This window comes from Schistocerca americana, chromosome 9, assembly GCF_021461395.2.
Source record: "Schistocerca americana isolate TAMUIC-IGC-003095 chromosome 9, iqSchAmer2.1, whole genome shotgun sequence".
NCBI lineage: Eukaryota > Metazoa > Arthropoda > Insecta > Orthoptera > Acrididae > Schistocerca > Schistocerca americana.
In genome coordinates, this window is record NC_060127.1 from 118,283,880 (window position 1) to 118,304,981 (window position 21,102).

The 21,102-nt window shown below is 39.8% G+C and overlaps 1 protein-coding gene across 1 annotated transcript in view; it reads right to left on the reverse strand.

Moving 5' to 3' along the window:
* The window catches only part of LOC124550850 (spectrin beta chain-like), a 497,121-nt gene that overhangs the window by 104,865 nt on the left and 371,154 nt on the right, over nucleotides 1–21,102 (reverse strand). The window contains exons 11-18 of the mRNA XM_047125580.1: nucleotides 19,164–19,376; nucleotides 15,940–16,131; nucleotides 14,259–14,459; nucleotides 8,916–9,128; nucleotides 8,678–8,824; nucleotides 5,941–6,132; nucleotides 2,767–2,955; nucleotides 1,099–1,263 (exon numbers count right to left, since the gene is read on the reverse strand). Of these exons, the coding sequence (XP_046981536.1) occupies nucleotides 1,099–1,263; nucleotides 2,767–2,955; nucleotides 5,941–6,132; nucleotides 8,678–8,824; nucleotides 8,916–9,128; nucleotides 14,259–14,459; nucleotides 15,940–16,131; nucleotides 19,164–19,376 (1,512 nt within the window). The remainder of the gene's footprint in view (nucleotides 1–1,098; nucleotides 1,264–2,766; nucleotides 2,956–5,940; nucleotides 6,133–8,677; nucleotides 8,825–8,915; nucleotides 9,129–14,258; nucleotides 14,460–15,939; nucleotides 16,132–19,163; nucleotides 19,377–21,102) is intronic.

The following is a 21,102-nucleotide window of genomic DNA, read 5'->3' on the forward strand; positions in this document are numbered from 1 at the left end:
GGAATGCAATGCGGCAGTAATTTGGCACGGCACAGATTTGATACGTCCTTGGAAGGTTTCCAGAGGAATGTCACATTAGGTGTCTATGTGAAATGTCAGGTAATTCCTTAAGTTATGAGTCGGTGGTTTGTGGGCGCAATGCTCGTCCCTTAAAGAACCCGAGATGTAGTCCATCGGGTTCAGACTGGGCAAATTCGGTGGACACAATACAAATGCAAGTTGACTATCCTGCACCACAAACCACAGCACAATTCTGGACGAAACTCTTGCTGAAACACGCAATAACCATAAAAGAAAACATCAAATGTGAAGAGATGCGGGTAGTCCACAATAGTGTTCAAATATCTCCCCGTCATCATGGCACCTGTCACAACTACCACGTGTCCCACGTAAGCCCAGGCAAATGTCCCCCATAGCATAACACAGACCCCACTAGCCTTTATCCACAGCACGATACACGTTTCGAACATCTGTTCACCTGGATGACAGCATACCTAAACACAGCTGTCTCAACCTGGTAGAACAAGAAATGTTATCCATCTGACCTGTCGACAAGTTTGTGTCGATCCAAGGTCGAATCTCAATTAACCTGAGCCCACTGCAATCTCGGTTGACAGTGTTGTTTGGTCAATACTGGAAGAAGTAGATGTGGTCTGCTGCAGAGCCCCATTTTCACCAATGTGCAGCAAACAGCATACCCCAAAACACTTTTACATACTCTGGCACTGTACTCTGTCGTCGGATCTGGCACAGATCCCGCTTCATATGTCGGACAAGCCTCTGACCAAATTCTGTGATGAGGTATCGACATCCAGCACCTTGCCACCTACTCGAGGTTTCACCATCCTTCAGCCATTTTCCACAGACACCCATAACAGCAGCACATGTACAGCAGAGAAGATTCACCATATTCAAATGCTCGTCCCAATCGCTGGGCCATAAAAATGTGTTCTCTTTCGATGTCACTTATGCAACTAGTACTGACACTTTAACGATTCTCCCACTCTGCTTATATACTGCCCTCATGCGTCACACGCCCATAACACCACCAGGCAGCGTTCAGTCTCACGGTGGACAGTAACTGCTGCAGCTACTCACCATCTGTGTCAGCTGCTCCCAGACGAGCTTGATCTGGTCGATCCTCTCCTGGATCAGCTCCCTCTCCTCAGGGTGCTCGGCTCCGATCGTCTCTGCTTCCTGCTGCAAGGAGTCCAGCTTGGCCTGAATAGCAGCCAGATCACGCTCCATGCCAGATAGCCGACGCTGTAACACGACATGCAATGCACGGTAAGTTCCAGGAATGTACTGGATGTAAAAGTACTAAAATTGACTTTTCTCATTATATCCTTAATGTACTGAAAATCCAACATAGTATGCTCTGACCAAAAACACTGAGAACGACAAAATTAACACAGAAATAGCAGCCCAATCTAAAGCGATACTCCTGAAAACTGGCCCAAAAAGAAATAGTATTTCTGACACAGCAAAATTACGTCAATAAGATAAGATTAAACCATTTATTATTCTGAAGAGGAAGGAAGATGAAGATGTGACGAACATTATCCTTTTCTGCAGTTACACAATTACTTTGCAATTCACACATATCAATAATTCACTCTAAGAAGTCGCTCAACACGGCGGTTGACAGAAGTAGGCGTTTCAAAAGAAGTCTAACAACATCGGTCTGTGCTACAGTTTTGTCAGCACAGCCAATCAAATAAGCCTTATCTATCAGACAGCACAGTACTCTGCGAGGCTACGTATTCAAACTAAGCTATAATATTAGTTGGAAATACTTGGAAATGGATGTCCTCTACACGTGATCACAATCACACAGCAACAATACGGAAACAGTGTGGCTACAACAATGCCAGTGTACTGACAACAAGTACATCAAAAGTATATGGAAGTGAGTGAATATATTTGTCAAATATCACACAGACTTCAGACTTCTGTATCAGCCACCACGCTGAGCGAGTTCTTAGAGGGTACAATTACTAAGTACTTGACGGAGAATGCTAGGGGCTACTTTCAATCAGTATCTCTATTTTTACACACTTGAACAATGTATGGGAAAAATGAACACCTAAATCTTTTTATGAAAACACTTATTCCTCATTTTATTGTCATGCTCACACTTCTGTATGCACATATCGGGCAACAAAATATTTTGGTATTTGGGAGATGATGTAGTAGTTTGAAATTCTGTAAAAAGGCTTTAACATAATGAAAACTGTCCTTATTTTAATTACTGCCATCCCAATTCCCTAATCATAACAGTGATACTTTCTCACCCAATTCCTGATAACCCAAAATGAGCAGCTCCTCTTCAAACTTTTTCTTGTCTGTCAATCCTCTCTGGTAAAGACATAAAACTGCTCAGTAATACTCTGAAAGAGGACCAACAAATGCTGTGCAAGCAATTTTTCTAGGGTATTTGTTATGCTTTCTGCATCTTCTGTCAATTGTAATTTTGTTTACTGTAAACCGTAAATATTTAATTGAATCGACAACCTTCATATTACAGCCGCCCCCCCCCCCCTCCAAATAAAAAAGAATAATAAAAAAATAAATAATAATAATAATAATAATAATAATAATAACACTTTGAATCAAACCATAAAAGAAATTCTGTGAAGGAAAACTCTCATATTTCCAAAGAGGGATTGAAAGAAGAGGGAGGCTGATTTTACTTAAAAGGTTATTTGAGAAAAATTATTTCACTAATTGTGCGAGAGCTTTTAACCAAAATTCAATTAATATCACCTGAAGTGTCATAATGCCAGTGAGGTCCATCTCCAGACTGTCCGTTGACTGGAGAATACGCTTCTTGTCCTCGATCCAGGACATGGTCTCCCGACACTCGATGTGATATGTCTGCACTCCATGCGCAGAGTTCAGTTCCTCTTTCTTTGCTTCTGCTTTCTCTCGTAGCTGTGCCCATTCGTGGTTCAACTGTAAACAAATATACGCATTCAGTTTATGAAAAATTTCTGTGGAGCGACAATGGTTTGTTAACAGTAAACTCTTAATAGGTAACCACTATAGACAGTAGGCAGTAAACTTTTAAGTAATTTGGAAAATGCTGTTGCAAATTTGACCGTGCACTACACGCCAAATAAAAAATGATGTCAAAGTGAAGTAAAGCATATTTGGGAAGTGTCCTCATTCACGACATACTCAGTTCACAACATAAAAGTGAGCGGGTCATCCAGAAAATAAGTTTGCCTATTTTTAAAAAAAGAAAACAAGCTTACATCAAAAACTTTACTGGCAGTACATATAGCACTCTTATAGCTATTTTTTGACACAACCAGCATCAGAACTGAGACACTTGTCATACTGTGGGACCAATTTTTGTATTCCTGTGTTGTAAAAGTCTGCCAGTCTTTTTCAGCTCTTTGTCATTGTGAAAATGCTGAACAAAAGACAGGAACATCTTGAGGCACAAGGAAAAATGGAAACTGCTGGGAGCAAGATTGGGACTGTACGGAGAATGGCCAACCAATTCCCTGCTAAACTCCTTCAGAACAGCTGTTGTGCACCACACTGTATGTGGGAGAGCAGTGTCACAAATCTGCACAATACTTCCACTGAGTATATCACACCTCTCACTGTGACTGGACAGTATCAGTTTCCCAGAGTTACATGATAATGGTCTGCGTTCGCTGTTTCAACTCCGGGCACGACACCAGTGACAAAATGCCCTTCTATACAAGAACATTGCGCACACCACGTTCCGCACCAATGCAGTCTGTTAGAGCTTTGCCTTGACTGTAAATCCAGTGCGATACCAATCCATTGGCTGCTGCTCAGTTTCCAGATACACCTCATCGTCTGTTAAGATCCTGTCAAGAAGCTTATCCGAGTCATAATGGTACTGATTCCTATGTGTTAATGCTGCCCCTAAGCGATTCAGTTTCATGTTCAGATAACAAGTTTATCGGTACTCTTCTGGCGCACACTTTCTTCAACAGCAGCCACTTAGTGACAATTCCACACAGCAAGGATTGCTATATCTACGGAAAATGCTGCAGAGAACCATAATCTCCGTAATGCACTACTGCACCAACTACACGAGGTCATCAATGATGGACAGTCGCCCACAGCCCTCTTCAATACAGATACTGCCGATCTTTGAAAAATTCCCAAACCGGCAACGCACGTATTCACTCGTGACCTACTGCCCATACCCCTGATACAACAGGTGGTACATCTGGACACTTCTGTGTTCCGTGCATTAAGAAAGTTTATCACAGACTGAATGTCACAGTTGGCACAAGAAAGAGTAAGAGCCACCACCTTCAGCCACTGCTAGAGCACTGTTGACAACAGCATAGACTTCTATGGCCATCATGTGATTGCATGCCATAACTCTGTCACACCCCTGCTACTTTCCAGCTGAATACTTTTACTTTAAGAAAAACCAACCTTAGTTTCTGGAAGAACGTAGTAGGCAACTGTCTAGCAAAAATCTTTATCTCCGAAACAATGTTTCTATTAATCTGCTTATCGTAACATTTCCTTTACTCGTACAATTCTTCCTGAAAATTTTTCTTCAGATTCTAAATGGAATACTCTGCTGCAAAAAGTCATCATCACAATCAGTAACAGAAGTACTTTAAAAAAAATTTTATATTAAATGATACACTTCTGTGAGTTTGCAAAATAAAATTACAAGCAGAATCGTTAAACAAATTATGTTTTTAGAAGATACATTTCCTCTGGATTGAGTATTCAAATTTTATGCACAATATTTCCATCAGCAGCTGCAACTGCCTTCAACATGTACTATGAGCAAAAGTACTAGGTTGCCTCCCAACTGGACTCAGTTTAGTGTGCAGGGGGAGATGACTCTCTGGATGACTGTCTGGACATAACAAACTATGGCTGCTATCAATATAACAGCAAAAGTTCAACATTTATTTCTTTAAGTTTCCCTACAGATCTTTTAACTTCCTTAATATATCCTGAATATTCTAATCTTTATCTCTATGATACATTACAAAATTTATGAGATTAAATCTTAACACACTCACAAAATTGCTACATATTTACAAATATTAGGCATATCAGAATTTTCCAATTAGCACTCCTGACAGGATTACATATACTAATTGAGGCTTTGCTTAGTGTTGCCAGATTTACACAGGATGTCCTCAATTTTTAGTGGGCAGTGACCCGACTGACATAAGCCTTACACGGGACATCAAATGTACAGACTTTTTGCCACTATTACCAATTCGAAATACCATGTACGTTCACTTAAAAATTGGTCAACTAAATGAAATTTCCAAAATGAGTTTCTGAATGTACCAATGGCAGTGACCAAAAATTTTGGAACACAGTGCGCCAGAAGGTTGCAATCAGCTGTTTAACTAAAAGTAGGCCTCGGCACAAGCCACAACTCCATACTTCAAAGACAGTCAGTCACATGGCTTTAATCGTATTATTAGTGCGACCACACTGCTTTCTGAAAAGTCCTTCACCCCCCCCCCCCCCCCAAATTGCGCTCACTGACAGGATAAGACTTCTCTTAGCATACCGTGCAGAGTGGCTGAAGTTAAAAAATTATTCATCTGTGCACACGGCCCAACTGTATATTATGCACGTTAAAGGATAATAATTAGTGTTTGAACATACTGTTGACTTACACTGGAGTGAATAGGAAATTTTTGTATCACCAGCTTCAAGTTGGTACTGTTCATGAGCAGAACAGCACTTTTGAGTATAGTTGTACCAGTGTACCAACTTTGTTCATAAAATATTATAAGGAAATACTGATCTAATTATCGAAAGTTGATGTCCTTTTGTCCCAATTTTTAGGTCTCTGTGCCACTGATTTTTTAAACCGCCAGCCCATAAATCTTCATGTTCTGCCAATTGGATCTTGTTCCATATTTGGATGACAAAAGTAATTAACGTCATACTAAACATCACCTGGTTCTGCCGTGCAACTATCTGTTCGCTGTTGGGGTGCTCCACATGCAGCAACTGGCGAGCCAGCTGGTTGACAACTGCAACACGGGACGCATTGGCATTCATCTCCTTCTCGAAGCCATCGTAGCGGTGCTTCATGATCTCCACGTCCTCGATGTCTTTCACTGGAACCATAGTCTGGAGCATGCGGTCCTGGAGGCACGAACAATCAATTGTTAGTAAATAGATATCATGCAACTATAGTCTGAAGAATTGTGTACAGAAATAATTGTGTACAGAAATAATTGTCACTGAAATGAAAATTTAAATATTGCCAAATATTGGGAGAGTTGCACTTGTACCCCACTTGTGATTTTAGTATCAAACACAACCTTATTATGATCCAAATACTTCAGTATAAAGTGTCAATCACAATAATCATGAAGCATAAAGTTATTTGTAAGGCTTTTCTTTCCTCAAGTTACTTTCAGTGACAGTATTTTCCAAAATATGACATGGAAAGTTTATATTTTTTAATTTTATTGAGCACAGAATTCGAATGTAATATGGGCATTTTTTTTACAACAATAATTCATGTTTAAATGTTTTATTGCCTGAAGGAAGACACTTTAGCAATATGCATTTCATATCAATTTTAGATATTATCCACATATTAAATATAAAAATTCCTGTATTTAATTGTGCAGATTTTATTGCAAATTTTAAGAAGTCCTACATCCCACCTACAACTGCAAAACCCCCAGAGAAATTCTGGCATTGCACAGGTTAAGCAAAAGCTAATATCAAAAATTGTAACAATAATCAGATAATGGTAGACAAAATATTTTCTAATATTTAAGATATATTGGGCTGGTCATGCTGAACAACAAATAACACCTTTTTGTCTACCTAATTCTATTCTTGCTGTCGGGTTTCAATACAACACTAATGTGTTACTAATTACATCACAATTTCTTCATTTCTATATCAAATATGAGCAAGCACATCTGTCAGTCACAATGTTGACCGATACAAATTAAGCTGTTACTTCCCATGCCCAATTGTTCTTGCCCAGAATGCTTGCCCTTACACAAATCTACATAAACATACCAAAGTCCAACGGCAATACAGGGCCCATGCAAGGAGCAAGATAGCCCACCATACTTTGATTAACCGATGTTGGAGAAAGGACTTCGTATTGCCTTTCGCATCTGCCTCCAGATGCGCACACACAAATTGGCTCTCTTATTTACCAGCTCCTGCCCCCCCCCCCCCTCTCCCCATTTCCCTCCCCCAACCCCCACCCTCCTGCATTTGCCCTGAAATATCAGTTTCCATTATCTTCTAACTTCTGCAACCCACCCATGTTGCCAAAGAGATTGCCAAAGAATTACTCCATCCTTCGATGGTCTCACTGAAAGCACAATAAGCAATCTCCCCTAATGTCCACCTCCAACATCCTACTTGATGTACTGTACAGGGCAGTAAGATACATGCCAATGTGATATGAGAAACATATGTTACTGACTGAAGTCACTCTTTTTACACTTAAGTGTCAACAAAATTTATTAAATTTATGGAGAATAAAATTATTTTATTTCCATCAATGATCACAAAATGTTTGGTCCTGTGACTACTGGTTTCGGTCAGCAATGACCACCTTCATCAGATGTGTAGCAGAACATGGGAAATGAAATACTACTAGCAGACAGTTTACAGCTTAAAACAATGTTTTATTATACTTTTCTCAGAACAGTGTGTCGCGAGATATGACAAGCCCTCTGGTGGTTAAGTTCCTCCAACTTCTTGCCTATGCTGCATTCTGGCTACTATGCCAACAGAGAACACTTATTACTTACTTTAGTCTTGTTTTCATCCATTTCACTCCTTTCCCCAGCTATTTTATCTTGTGTAGGGACATGATATTTTTCATTAAATTGACCACAAGAGCGTGTCAATCACATGCGGTCACTTAATCATTTCCTTTACAACATTTTTAAATTTAACTTTATTTGTGCTCTTAATTTTTTACGTTTTCCCCACTGTAATGACTTACACACTTGGTAAGCTCACTATAGACTTCATCTATTGGCTTCTTCATTTTATTGCATTCTGTACAATTTTACAATTAACGAATGCATGTAAACGTACAGCAGACACATCCAATGAGCTTACGCCACAATCTTAGGTTGTGGCTACCGAACTGCAGTTTGTTGTGAATAGTAGTGCTACTAACAGTGTGACTCTGCTGGCCATGTGGTCTAGCGCACACAATATTTTAGATACACATAATGATCCTAACCTGTTTGTGTGAGTATTTTGTGATGATACCACTGCAGTCTCATTACATTATGAGATGATGTAAAATCCTGTATATTTTGTCAGATTTTAAGAACATATTTCAGAATCTATTGGTTTAATACTTTTCAATATGGCAGACCTTTTTGTTTCAACATTTAAACTGTCTGCCACTTTTTTTTTAATTTCCCATGTTTTGCTGCATATCTGAAGATTGTCACTGTTGACCGAAACCAATAGTCTGAGGACCAAAACTTTTGCAATCATTAACAGAAATAAAAGAAATTTATCCTACACTTCCTGGATCACCATTTTAATTTGCGACTATCACAGCTTGTGAAATTAATTTTATGTACTGTTTATTTCCTCTTGTTCCCTCCACAAAATTATATCATTTAACTTATAGCTGCCTCAATCAATGTAAGCTCTCCACCTGCACCAGTAAGAACACATCGCTCACCTTCTCGCTTATCCATTGACCGACACCATCTGACTCGCTGAGCAGTTTGTACAGAGACAATGCGTCGAGCAGCCGCTGCTTCCTGAGTTTGGCAAACTCCAGGAGTTCTTTGTAGCGGTGGTCAATGCTGGCCAGCCTTTCGACAACCTGTGAGCAATTTACAAGCAGTCAGGATGACGAATTCACAGTCTAATTTGGTCATTTAGATTACTTAACAATACTGCACACTGTGGCTTACCTGTGGAGCCTGGCGGTCCTGCTCTCCCAGCTGGGATGCCTGCTGGTGCAGGGCTTCTATGGCTCCCGCGTAGTTCTTCAGCTCGTCCGTCACGTCCTTGTGCTTTTTCAGCAACGACTGCACATTGGCTTCGTCACGGCCGACATCTTCGCTCGAAACGAGCCGCAGCGTATCCAACATCCAAATGTCGACGTCGTCTGCATCTGCGAAGAACTGGAAAAACGGACACGATCACAACTTTTGTGGGATTTCCAAAACTGAAAAACACTAACAACACAATACAGTTACATGTTTCATGTACACAATAATTTTTCAGGCAGTGTTTTCTTCTTCACACACCACAGAAAGGTCATGCGAACACAAAGTAGAGCATACTGGAAGTAAGCTTGCAAGGTGCAAGCAATAAAACTTGGTCCCTGACAACCAAATCAACTGAGCAGGGAAAGGGGCAATGGTGGGGGTGGGAGAAGCCACACTGCAGCAGTGTAGGGGCAGCTCAAATTGCAGACTTGCACTTCCAATATAAAGTTGAAGACCTCACTCACAATTTCATATACTACTGAGTACTCTACAAGCCAACAAGACAGCAATGCCACACTTTTTAAAACTGACTTAGCAAATACCAATGCTCCCAAGTCCATTGAGCAACAGCCTGCCCACAGGTGAGTGAGGTTGCAGTTCCTTAGGAACAGAGAGATTAACTCACCCATTGCTATTGTTCATACTCAAGTGATATTACAGAGTTGCCACGTATAATTTCCGTGGTATTTGTGTAACTGACTACACCAGTAATTCTTATTACAATCGTTATTAGTCATATTAATATGGATCACTGAAGAGTTTGAATATGGTAAACTGAAAACGATTTGAAACTGATGACCTTTTCTATTAAAATGTAAATGTTGAAACCACTGGAGTAACTTTATAATGTAAAATCTTTGACACGATGTTCTTGGTGGGAGGGAGTGATATGACATGTGACATGTTTGTAGAAGTCATAAGTTGGACCTCATATTGGGGTGGGGGGTTGCACTTTGGGAAGAAAGTGTTAATAAAATGTGAAGAAGTCCACATCAAAGCCTGCACGATTTCATTCAAATGACTTGCATAAAAAGTCCTAAAACCTGGAAACAATTTTTCAGACAGAAATATCATACATCTTGCACTAAAACTGTGCCAACAATGACATACTTTAAGTAAAACCGATTCACTTTAATATTGTCAATCTATAATTTGTGAACATCTTAATTTCCTCTTATTTGTTGTCATGGTTTGACAAAATATGTTGTGAACTCATTCACAGAAAATATTTGCGAGTTTTGGTATCTAAAATAACTTAAAGCGATTCTCCCCTGGTTTATTTGTCGATCGAATAGTTCACAGGTGTGCTGCCAGTCCGCCAGTGTCCAACGGGTACAATATCCCGGTCATCAAACACGGCACCATTGTCAGGTGTGCTGACAAACTGAGCTCCTGAATGTGCATGGCCAACTTGTATCCCCTCCCACCACAAGCTGTTCCCTCTACAGTCTGCACCCGCAGATGTGCGACAGCACTCGTGGAGATGCTCGCACCTGAGTCTGCTGTAGTGTCGATGTAACTGCTCTGTCTGTCCCAGTTGCAAAATTGTTGTGTTTGCTGAGCGTCTTCTTAATTAGACCCAGTGCTAGTTCCCTGGCCTTGCTGAGATTATAGAAACGAGCCAGAGGCATAATTAAAAAAACCAGTACCTGTATGTAAGAAGTATTGACCCTGGCTGTTGAGACAACCCACTGTGACACAAGGTGGTGAATGGCTGTTTCAAAATTCCCGGGGCTGCGATGTTAACCAGTTCCACACATACAGCTGGACATCTTCGTCCGAGGTGAATTTTTTGCCCCTCAGAGGCTTTGTAAGGGGCTCAAAAATGGCGTAATTACAGGGAGAGAGGTCCAGACTGTACGGGGGATGGCCGAGAACATAATATTTAAATTTCTGCAGGAGCGCCACATCTGTGTTGGCCGTATGAGGCTTTGCATTGTTGTGGAACAGAATGATCCCACTGGCGAGATTGCCATTGTCATTTTGATCTTATCGCTTGGCGAATGATGGTCAAGGCTTGCGAGTAACAATGGGTATTCACTTTTGTCCTGTGCTGCAGGAAGTGGGTCAAGGAAAAACGTCAGCATAATGATTCACCTCAGACGATGATGTTCAGCTGTATGTGCAGAACTGGTTAACATCGCAGCCATTCACTGCCTTGTGTCACAGTGGGACAGGTGTCTTAACAGCCAGGGTCAATACTTTTAACATACAGGTGCTGGTTTCTGAAATTATGCCTGCGGCTTGTTTCTTTTTGAACACCTTTTATATAATTATTCCTGATGCGAATTTCGATGGCTACTCTACTGACTCCTTCCCAGTATTTGGAAGCCTGCACTTAAATCCTGGAATGGTCATATTTCACTGAATTATTTTCTGCCGAACAGTGCTCTACAGATTTGTTGGGATACATTACTCAAGTGTGCCACTGGTGTTCTCAGTTTCAATCTAGAAATGTGCGCACTGTTCATCCAATACGTGACTTACTACATTGGCACACAATTTGATATACCCTGGCCTTCCACACTCCCCTATAATATCCATGTTTTACTGGGCAGGCAAAAGACAAATCTTACATGGTGCTCTTTCAGTATGAACCCAACTTTTCCTGGCAGTGTGCCTGCGTACAGTATAAACTCTGTGGCTACCTCTGCCTATGGGATTTCTTCTATCTCAACAGTCTGTACTGTAGTGGTGGAGCTAAAAAGCCATTCTGCCTACCCTTTTTAACACAGTTCTGAGTGTTCCAGTTCCTGGGGCAGACACACTGTGTCTGATATTGTGTATGCCCTGTGTATTAGTGTTTTAGTAGCCCATTCCTCTGCACAGGGCGGTGGTAGCCATCTACATGCAAATACGGGTCAGTGCGTGTTTCCTTCCAATACCCACCATTGGTGAGGGTGCCATTTGCTCTTCTCTTGAGCAAGACATCCAGGAATGGTTGTCTTCTTTCTTCTTTACCAGAGGGGGGTCATCAAGAAATTGTTACAAGGACCTGTGCCGCCAAGATTTTATGGATTCACGAAGGTTCGCGAAAATGTGGTGCTCACATTACATTCACAATTTTGCAGGTTTTGTGAAATGTCTCAACAACTACAGGTCTAAGAACTCAGATACTGTGGTGAGCTTTGACACTGTTTTGTTACTCACCAGGTTGCCTTTATGAGAGTATAGAACATCAATCACAATTTTGAGTAGAAGACCAACAATCTTTTCAAGCATGTCCTGATCACTACGTATTTTGTATTTAAGAGAGAACATTTCGAGAAAATAGATGGAGTTACAATAGGCAGCCCACTCTTGCTAGTGTTTGCAAATTTGCACATGGAGCACTTCAAGGAGGACGAGGCCCTGATGTCATCTAAATGTACACCAACAAGTTAGCAGCCAGAGCACTGTTTGTGAGAAAATCATGTGATGGAATATGATCATACATGGATTTGAGCACAGACCTTCAAATACTGGAAGAACGTTGTTAGAGAAGCCATCAAAATCCTATCATTCTCAACTGTGACTATAATCTCAGCAAGGCTTGGGAACTAGCACTGGGTCTAATTAACATTATACTCAGCAAAGACAACGATCTGATGACCAGGAAACCTAAGTCACAAAGGGTGCCGACATGCATCCTCAAGTACAGACCACGGAGGGAACAGCTTGTGGTGGGAGGGTACGAGAGTTGGCTGCACACCCTCAGGACCTCAGTTAATCAGTGCACCTAAATATTGTGCCCAATGGACACTATGAACCGGCAGTACAACCATAGACTGTTCATCTTCTGAACTGTAGATTGTGCATTCAACCTAATAGCTGATCCGGAATTGACAGCTAACCTTAAATAAAATCATTGTAATATGCATAAATAAAATTTTTTGTATAAATTGATTACACAAATGACAGGCAGTTGCAGGATTTAGTCACAGAGTGAGGCACATTTGAAAATCTGGTACAATTTAAGGTGGAAGAAGCATATAAATTTGATTGTAGCTGTGAAGGGGGCGATGTCAAACAAATTTGTCACAAGAATCCTATGGAAATTAATTCACTCACATAGGAGGCTGCTAATAAAATTCTCATTCAATCAACTCTTTTGTGTTGTTGGTCAGTATGGAATAGTTTCAAAGTTAAGTAAAAGAAAATTTTCAAATGGCTGTCAATGCTCCACAACAAGGCTGCCAGTCACTGCAAAAGGACCACTGTTATGTTCAATAAACTCAATCCTTCCTGCTGTCAATAGTATTTTAAAATTTTGTATGTGGCTGGAGCAGCAACTGTAGAATGAAATCATTTTGTAGAAATAATGAACAGCTAACCAGTCACAAACTGGAATGTTTATTGAACTCCCTTTTACCGTGGTTTCATCTTCAGAAGGCAATATAGACGACTGTATTACATGTTATGGCAGAGGTATGTTAAAACAACGATTCTGTATTTTTGTGATTCAGTCTAGAACTTATGGGACAAACATGCTGGATCTGCCCAATCTTGTCAGGAGCAGTTTCCTTCCCACATCAAAGCCGAAATAATTACGCTACGTGAATAATATTCATATCTACAGACTGAGGATGTTTTGTGGAAAACCACCATTATTCTTGTACAATGGTCAATCAATCCACAAGTGTGTCTAGTAGAAGCAAACAGCAGGAGCAAATGCAAAGCAGGCATAGCCAGCTCACACTTTGGGTGTGTCACTCCGACACAAAAACCATAGGTTTCTGGTGCAACTACGGAAGTCTGAAGAAGTTCCAGGGAGATTGGAACTGGTCACGAATTTTTTTAAAAAAGTGCAATTGGTACTGAAAAATAACTATATATTACACCTGCTTTAGATTATGAAATGCTCGACAACTAAGAAGGAAGACCGTGGGAGAATTCACTAAAGCCTGAAATATATGTATATCTATTAACATCTTTCAGTTTAAAAATTATAGATGTTTAGTGTACATGCAACATTTCTGCTTTTTCTTTGCACAGCATGACACCCAGACACAGGTACAGTGACCTGCTGTCTTAATCACATTAAAAGATTTATGAATAAACTCTAAATTCACCATGGGGGTATTGTGGAACACCTAAATCACAAAGGCTTGGCTACAATTTGACAAATTGAATACTTTCTTACTGTCCTGGCACATCCTAGGAAAGAAACCTATAGCATTTCCATCACTATTATTAAATTCCCAACACGAGGAAATAGTCTGGACAGCTAACCTAGAATAAATACAAAACAAAAAAATTTCAAAAACTGTATCGGCGTTTTACCTGGTGGAAGTCGACTGCTTCCTCGAGCCTCTTGCGCCTGTAGGCAGACAGCTCGAGCAGGTGATTCCAAGAGTCGAGAATCTCATCCAGCCGCTCTTGCACACGAGCAGCACCGAAGTGCTGCCGACCGACCAAGTCCCGGCCGACATCCACGACAGACATGAGCTGTGGCTCGTGGCTGCTGATCTCGTTCTCCAGAGCCTGCGGCGAGAAATCGGTAATCAATAAGAGTAACAACAGTAGCATACGGTGGAGAAGAGTTATGCAACTTGTCACGTAATCTCTGCTGGAGTAAAGACAATAATTGTGAACACAATTAATAGCTTAATATTTTTAGATTTGAGCTTCAGAAGTGTACTGACTGGTTTTCTGGAGCTATTTTCATTGTTCCCAGATTTATTGCATATTGTGTACGGGTACAACACTGAGTTAACAACTGCACTCTTAATTAGAAGTATTAATAGGAAAACTTAAATTACTATCAATAGCAAATCTGCATTTCTTTATGCAGTTTTTCAACAGAACTGTCAAAATTACTTAGTTACTAAGTTTTATCAGTACTTTCAATATATATAAGCTTGTAAATTTAGGATATTAGGAGTCTGTTACTCCCAAAACTACACTTTATACACAATGACCACTAATAAATACAAAAATCAGATGTGAGAATTCTGGCAGACTCAGATGTGTTCTTAACACACATTTTTCCGTTTTTGTCAACCCCAAACATCATCAGTGGTAGGAAAACTCCATGACACACATACAATTTCCATTTCTGTTCTGGCTATATGTCATTTGATGCGAGTTTTATGCTGTGCAGCAGTACGAAGCATAAGACAGTCACAATCTTCATGGTCATATTTTACCGCCAATTATAATCAAAGGTCAGTGCCTTCTTGTGATGCCACACCCTCCAGGCATGGCAGAAGTAGGTTAATTAGAGAGTAACAAGCCTTTGCAGATAGCAATGACATTAATTAATTTTGACTACAATTTGATTCATGATTGTGTGTGTGTCATGAGAGAGAATGAGGGATAGCAGATAGACAATAATGGTGCCCCGGAATACAAGTGTTGTCCACAATTTCTGCTGGTTGTAACTCTAATTAATTCAGAAGTTGATAATTTTTGCACAGACGGTGTTCTCTGTTGTAAGGTAGCCCTTTGTGCTAAATTTTAGCAGATCACGCCACACGAATACAGCAGAGGTGCTGGAGAGACAGTTCTGACCGTTATAAGTAGTATGAGTATGGTAACCTAACACATCTAAGCAGCTTGCCCAAAACTGTGCGAATGAGCACAATAAGGCTGGCTATGGAAAGTGCAGTCTTCTGCACAGGCAGCAGTTTTCTTCAAAATCTGAAGTACTGAATACTCTTTCTCCTTTGCCCTCAATTGTGTGTTTTTATTTCTTCATTTTGTGTCCTCCGATTACTTATGTGGGTGGTTTTTCCTTTTCGGCAAGCAGTGTCTACTAGTCTTGTACAGGCACTTTAGTCATCGCAGAAGTAGGATAGTGGGCTCGTCTCCAAACCACACACCTAGGAACATGTTTTTCCTTTTCATGCAATAAATATTTACTCTCGATTTTGTCACTTGGTCGCGTGAGACAATTGATGACCACTGTTTCCTTACAGAGGGCAGCATGCAAGCCACCTGAGATAACTAGTCGGGTCCTTACCTTGTGTTTGGAAAGCAGCAGATTGATGGTGGTGAGGTCGTGTCCGATATCTCCCGTTGAGACAATCTGCTCCTTCTCCTTGATCCAGTTCTCCTCGTCGGCCATGTCCCAGTAGAATTGCCACAGTTTGCGGCTCTCCTCCAGGCGCGCTCTCCGTTCCACAGCCAACTTGACGAGTTCGGCATATGCGTCCTATGAATGAGGAGAGAAAAATTACTGACAGAGAGCAACAATTATTTGTACAGTATTTCCTGCTCCGAAAAATTTCTCGGCACAAATTGTACTGAGAGTAAAAATTCCGCAACACAATTCAAGTGTGAAGTTTCGGGCCCCAAACTTCCAACAGGGGTATTTAGAAGTGGGTCAGTTTTAGAAAGCTGTGAAAGACATGATGGTACTGCAGATTAAATATCAACAATGGCAGGCATGGCCTTTTCCTCACTACAGGTGGGTCCCCTCATCCTGGGGTCTGACTGAGCTGCCCTTCCTTCGCTTGTACAGGCATTTACGTACTTTCAGGTCTAGTTTCACTACAGTGATCATAACAAAACTTATCCACATTGAAAAATGTCAAATTTGTGTGAAAAGTGAAAGAATACAGATGACCCTAGGGTATTCAGTTCCAACATTACTACTTCCTCTCACAATTTTATCTATACCGTGACTGTTTCAGAATTTAAAAAATAGATGCAAATGTGAAATTACATTGTAACTGCCACTAGTCTCAATAATTTTATTTTGTTTCACCTGTTACATAAACATATAATAATATGACCTTTGATGCCTGAATATACCTTACAACCATGAATTAAAATGTCATTTTAACACCACAGTACAGTCATAAACATACTAAAGTATTCTATTTACAGTGCAAGCACAAATGTGGAAGTTTTTCACTGACACAGGAAATGAAAATCTTGTAGCCAATCTTGCACTTTATTTCATTTGACAATATAATATAAATGGACAGATAAAAAAAAAAAAACCTCAACTCATCAAATGGCAGCAGGGGAAAAACACACACACACACACACACACACACACACACACACACACACACACACACACTATTATCAATAATTGATTATTTTTGTTATTTTATTTCATTTGAGATTTTTTTGCATAAAACTAACAACTATATAACTCATTTACTGCTACACGATGAACTGAATTAGATGCCTTGCCCAAAAAGGTTGGGACAAAGCAAGCTGGGATATTTTTACTTCCCATCTTGTTTTGCCACCTGTCTCCTTAAAATTCATTTTTTTCACTTTTAGCTAATTACCATCAACATACACGAGTATAATCTGCATTTTCATAAAAGAGAAAGATTGGCCCTCAGTTTTAAAGAATATAACACCAGCTCTAATTTTGTGCTTAGTTTTATGTATGTAACTGATTTTCTAATTTATTTTGACTATGCCTAGCTAGTATCTTCTGTTATAGGGTGAAATCAGTAACTGTTTCATAACTCAAATTCTACAGTTGACTTATAACAAATATAAATTCTGTACCGATTATAAACATTTGGAGGAACAAGTAATAGTAATCTTAAAAGTATCTATTTGGTCTATTCGAAAACACGTTAGCAAAGCCAGCTCTTAATCCCAAAGTAATTACCAGTTTTGTCAAAAGTATTGTTTGTGTAACTATATCTGTTAATTTCATCATTTAAACAAATAATTCGATCTAACTTGTAGTAGAAGAAACTGTAAAAAAACACAGAATGTATCGATGTATTCAATCAATTTCACGAGTTACGTTTTACTTGTAATTTCTGTAACTTAAACATCGAACAATGTATAGTTTCAGTGTCTATTATTGTGAGGATATACAAGAGCCCGATTTTTGATCCCGAGACAGTCAGTCCACGGCAGAGTTTCAGACGAGGAACCTGTATTCGTTAGGTCAACAACAATGCAGCCATTTAACTGTGAAATAAGTGTAATAGGCGGTGTGTTAAAACAATGACAGTGTCTGTTCAATACGTACCATATTATGCGACAAGAACTGTGTGGTTAGGTTTTTACTGCTCGTAGATGTTCAACAGTAAACTATCGTAGCAGTTTGTTGATGTTTGCTTGCAATCTATTAATGACACATATCTAAAGTTGAACAATAATGTGCTGTCCATTTAATTGTGTATTATTGGAGGGTTGAGAGCAGTGAAAGTAAAGAACTGTGAAACACAAATGTGCACCTGTCGGCTACATCAATGTTGAACTTTCACCCTCATTTTTCAGCCAGTGTAGCAATGCAATATGTCGACACAGAGAACAATCGACAAAGAAATAAAGCAGCCGAACATCACGAAGTGTTACTGTATTCCCGAAGTATGAAGGTGTGGCTCCAAAAGACATTGTGCTATAGCAGAACAACAAAATGCTATGACACAACATGGTGAATTACTAGCAAACATATTCCTAAAAGAATAGTCAGCCCTATGACAGCCCTTGATGAAATGTTTGTGGAATATGTAATTAAATAAAACCTATTGTTTTCCTTATAAACATTACTGAGTGAAATGCATTATCATAAACAGTATTTTATCACTTTCTAGATCTCTTACTACATAACAATATTAGATATTTGGCCACCAAAGTACCCACTTTAAGACATATTGGAAGAAGAGCAATCTTCTAAAGGAAAACCACATATTCTCTACAATGTGAAAGTGTTCACTTGTGCCGTGATCTTATCCATGTCAGGGGAAACAATCATCATGTGCACCCAGACGAAGCAAATTCAAACACGTCACACAAATTACACTGCCACAGGATATAAATGTAGAAACTCTAGTTAAAAGAAAACTTGTCTTACATGCTGCTGTGTATACTGGGGGAAGAATAGGGCAGTCAGCAATCTGAGGATTGTTTTGAATGCCACAACTGTCGACTAGAGACAGTCCTATTTCAGGTAATACATTGTTGCCTTCCATCTGACCATCGAACTGAGTTGCCCTGCCAGTTTTAGGTCATCTACAGTTTGATGTGAATTCTGAACCATTTTTTCCAACAAACAAATGCTGCCTGAGGTGAACAAAGAGATAAGTGACATAAAAATCCTGGAAGTGGCCTGGGATCTAACCCGAGACGTCTCAATCTGTAGCCTGCTCTTTACCACTGAACCATGTGTGTTTTATATATGACCCTAAAATTAAGGAGCTGCCGGCAACAAGTGTTACCAAATTTACACTCTCTCAATTATGCATTTAAGAAACTCACCTCCAGCTGTTGCACCCTCTCCACGATGATGGCCGGGTCACACGGCCGGTAGCCTTCGGCAGCCTCCTGGTCGAGGAAGCGTTGCGACTGTTGCACCACCGCCTTCACTCTCTCGCCTAGCACATTTATATCTGCTTCCACTAGAGAGTGCTTCTGCAGGAGGTCCTCCACACCCATGAGGTGTTTTCCGTAATCGTCTGACAGCAGGCGTAGCTGTAAAATAAGCAGTAAAATTAAAGTATCTCAGTACTAGAGTCTCTCTCTCTCTCTCTCTCTCTCTCTCTCTCTCTCTCTCTAACAGCAACTTGAGAAAAGAGGGGCAGTAGGGTAGATGCAATTTTTTAAAATTAGTTTCAGCAGTTTCTGGCACAATTAAAACATTAACTGTTTTTATAAATCGTAAACTTTTGACTGACTTCTAAACCAGAAAAGGTAACTAATGAATACTACGAACAGACAATAAAGCAATTTTCCATAGAATGACTGTCAATTACTAGCATAACATTACTAAGGGCACTACAGATTTACAACCCTGGCTGTTGGCCCAGTATTAACTACAAATCATTTTGTGCAAGGTCTCTCTAGCTCCCAATTAAAGGTTTGGCACAACTTTCCACCTCTCCTCTGAGAAATTCTTAAGATTTCAGAGTATTTTTGAACAGGAATTTTGCTTTTCTTCTGTTTTGGTTTGAAATATGAAATCTTAGTTCTAGGGATAAAATAACCGGCGGCCTGCTTCCGAGCTGAGGTTGGGTTGGAAAATGATAGCTTTAGTTGTCATAAGCTAAGTGAGCTGTGTGAATATGCCGAGAAAAAATTTCCCAATTAAATACTACTACGGGCCCTTCCTAAGTCGAGACTATCACATAGAAAACTTAAGCTGTGCTCAAAATGAAATTATTCCAATTAGTGTTTCTCCAGCACCTTGACTACCATGTTCCTTTTTTTTTTTTTCTATTTCTTTTTTAAGTCTGAAATGTAAATAGATTATACAGACATAAGCTTCAAGGAAAATGATGGACGGTTCCTCAGTTTTTTCTAGTAAAAAGTCATTCTCCTTCTGTCACTAATATTGCCACATTTTACAGATCGTAGTATTAAACGCCTAGGGCCTCCATTCTGATACTTTTCCACTTCATCACTCTTATTACAAGAAAAATTCCATAAACATATTTTAGAGCAAAATTATGTCATGAGACACCATAGACATGTAGCCACAGTGAACATCAGAACATCAAATATTCAGTTATTGTAGTCAAAGGTATTTTGTGCTGCAGCTTGCACAGAGCACAACTACAGCTGCACACAGGCAGTACTAGACAGGAATAAATAAGCACTTCAATATGAAGTTTAATACCTGCAGATTATCGCAAAACCTTCAAAACTATGACGACGTATAATAAACTGCAATAAACAGTGCAGTTCCCCAACTTCTACAAACAAAAGGCTACTTGCTGCTTGATAATTACTGTTCTGGATCTCTTATCCTAGAAAATTATGTTCTGGCACATCAATGTGGTGTGTATTTGAATAAAAACAGCCATTAATTAAGCAGATAATAATCAAAGGCAGAGTATGGAGTAAAAGGACACAAGAACAGAAGTACAGGACGAATGAGAAGCAATAACAAATAGCATTCATCGATTCCCTTTCAGACTGGTTTACTTTTTGTTCCTCAATACAGAGCTCTGGATTATTTTCTCAGCACTCTTGTTTTGTTCAACCATCACCACCCCCCCCCCCCCCATCCCCTGTGTCAGTCAAGATAACATCAAGTTCTTTAAGCTGGCAAGTATGTGACTCATGCTGCTGTTGGCCAGTTAAGCAGAAAACCGATTCTACCAATATTGAATTGAAATTTCAGTTTGGTGGATACTTTCTTTGCAAACTGCCATTAATTAAACTGAAGCGTTTTCCTCTGCAAACCACACAGCAGCAA